This window comes from Propithecus coquereli, unplaced genomic scaffold (genome assembly GCF_000956105.1).
Source record: "Propithecus coquereli isolate 6110/MARCELLA unplaced genomic scaffold, Pcoq_1.0 Scaffold39, whole genome shotgun sequence".
NCBI classification, from domain to species: Eukaryota; Metazoa; Chordata; class Mammalia; order Primates; family Indriidae; genus Propithecus; species Propithecus coquereli.
Genome location: NW_012149618.1, coordinates 3,796,164 through 3,798,225, shown reverse-complemented (window position 1 = coordinate 3,798,225; position 2,062 = coordinate 3,796,164). Strand labels below are relative to the sequence as shown.

Genomic DNA, 2,062 nt, shown 5'->3' with positions numbered 1-2,062 from the left:
GACTCAGTCTGCCTACTCTTCTCTTTCTACAAAGGTACAGTATTCATATCAGAAATTGCACAACTAATACCAAAAGATTACAGTGGCAAATACTTCGTTTACTCTGCAATCTAAACTCCAAATGAATTTTTTTAAGGAAATGAAAATCAATAAAGAGAAATAATTTTAAGAGTTCAAGACAGGCAAAAAATAAAAAAAAGTGGGACACGTTGGTTAGCAAGAAGAGGTATCAGGCTACATAATGTTAATGACATTGACACTTACTGCTCAATTCGGGGTGACAAGTAGAGCTTGGGATACACTTGGGTAGCTTCAGTGTCCTCAAAACTGACTGAAAGGAGGGCCACATCTTCTCCAGGGTCTTCGTTTACATCCTTAAACAAGAAGTAAAAACAATAATGTCATCAGCACCTGCTCTCATAACCCCTTATTAAGAACAAGCTCATAGTCCACTAGCATCGAAGCCATGGCTATGAGTTACCCTTATTCCAACTTAGCAGCTCAGCATCCTTTGCCACACACCTAACACTCTTCTAGTGATGGCTTTCAAACTTTCTGCACAACACCCACCAAGGGGAGGCAAAAGGCTCCACCCATCTCAATTGTTCCCATGTCCAGGGGAGGGTATTTGTGAATCTGGTGGTAATAAAGTATTAGACAAAAACATAACTAACCAATTGCAGTAAACAGATTGCTATAAACATGATTTATATCCTAAAACACCAGCAAAACATTAAAATATCCAGTAATTTTATTACACCTACCTTGACAGTATGCTATAACTTATGTAAATAGCAAAATGTCCCAGTAAACACACCATAAAGTGTGTCGCCATATAAGCAAATGGCGGGGGGGGGTTAGGTACACAACTACTTTAGCAAAATGATTATGGATGATTCACATGTGACCCACAAGACACACATATCTTAAAAGTCTAGTTATAAGAACATTATAAGACAAAAACATTGTTGATCAAAGTATGTACCAATAAGCATTGTGAGATTAACCAAATAGTCCATAATAAACTAAACCAATAATGATAAAGCTAAGCTTATTGTAATTTATAATTAAAAAGAATAGCAGCAATTGAATATCACAACCAACTCAAGCCAACACTGATGATACTTTGCTGAAGTGTCCTGAATCAAAATTGTGGAATTTACAACTATGTGCATGTGCTTTATGATTATTGCCAAGCACCAAGTGTCTGCCAGACTTCTGAATAAAATACTGAATTAAAATAAATCTAGTAGCATGTTGATTTTCATTTGTGACTACCAAATTTAGTAACTCAATTTGTTTTTGGTTGGTTGTAGCTCTGAATCAAATATAAAAATTTTAAACAGTTAATAATTTTTGAACACTTAACTTCTTTCACCCATAGGGATTGATAAGAACCAACCCATATTTCTGGATCAGTTCACAGGTCATCTAGAGGACTCAGCGGACATACCATGGTGGGGTCTCAACCTTAGACTTTAAGACTTCCATGAGCACTGAGAACCTTAGATACGGATGTCCTTCATCTGTCTGAAACTATGGTCATCAAGCTCATCGTCACACTCACCCTGCCCAGCTCTAACATCTTCAGTCTCCTGGCTCTAACTTCCATTGTGCCTTAAGATGCACAAGTGTGACATGTATACACAGGGACAAGGAACATAAGTCTCTCTCATCCTAAAAAGTAAACATTTTAAAAGGAAAGAAAAGAATCTTGCTGGACTCTACAGTGTCCCCTGGATTCTCTCTCATCTCCCACCTCCCCTTCACACTCTGTCTCTACTCCCTTCCCTCCCACTTATCCCTTTGCCCACTGCAATAGCCTACTGACCCTACTAGTTCATCAAGACTGCTCCCACCAAAGGCACCCACTAAACACAGCAAATGCTTCTCTGTCCTTTTCTTGCTTATAATTTAGACATTATTTGACGTGGACGATCACTTGCCTCTGGAAATGCTCTCTTTTCTTGCTTCTAGGAAACTACACTCTCCTGGCTCTTCTCCTGTCTCTTTGGCCACTTCCCCTTCCATTATCATTCTTTATTTTTTTAATTTCTTAATT

General features: G+C 38.2%; 1 protein-coding gene across 1 annotated transcript in view; it reads right to left on the bottom strand.

The window, feature by feature from the left end:
• The window catches only part of BRE (brain and reproductive organ-expressed (TNFRSF1A modulator)), a 415,486-nt gene that overhangs the window by 195,099 nt on the left and 218,325 nt on the right, over window positions 1-2,062 (bottom strand). The window contains exon 5 of the mRNA XM_012652415.1: window positions 265-374. Within this exon, the coding sequence (XP_012507869.1) occupies window positions 265-374 (110 nt within the window). The remainder of the gene's footprint in view (window positions 1-264; window positions 375-2,062) is intronic.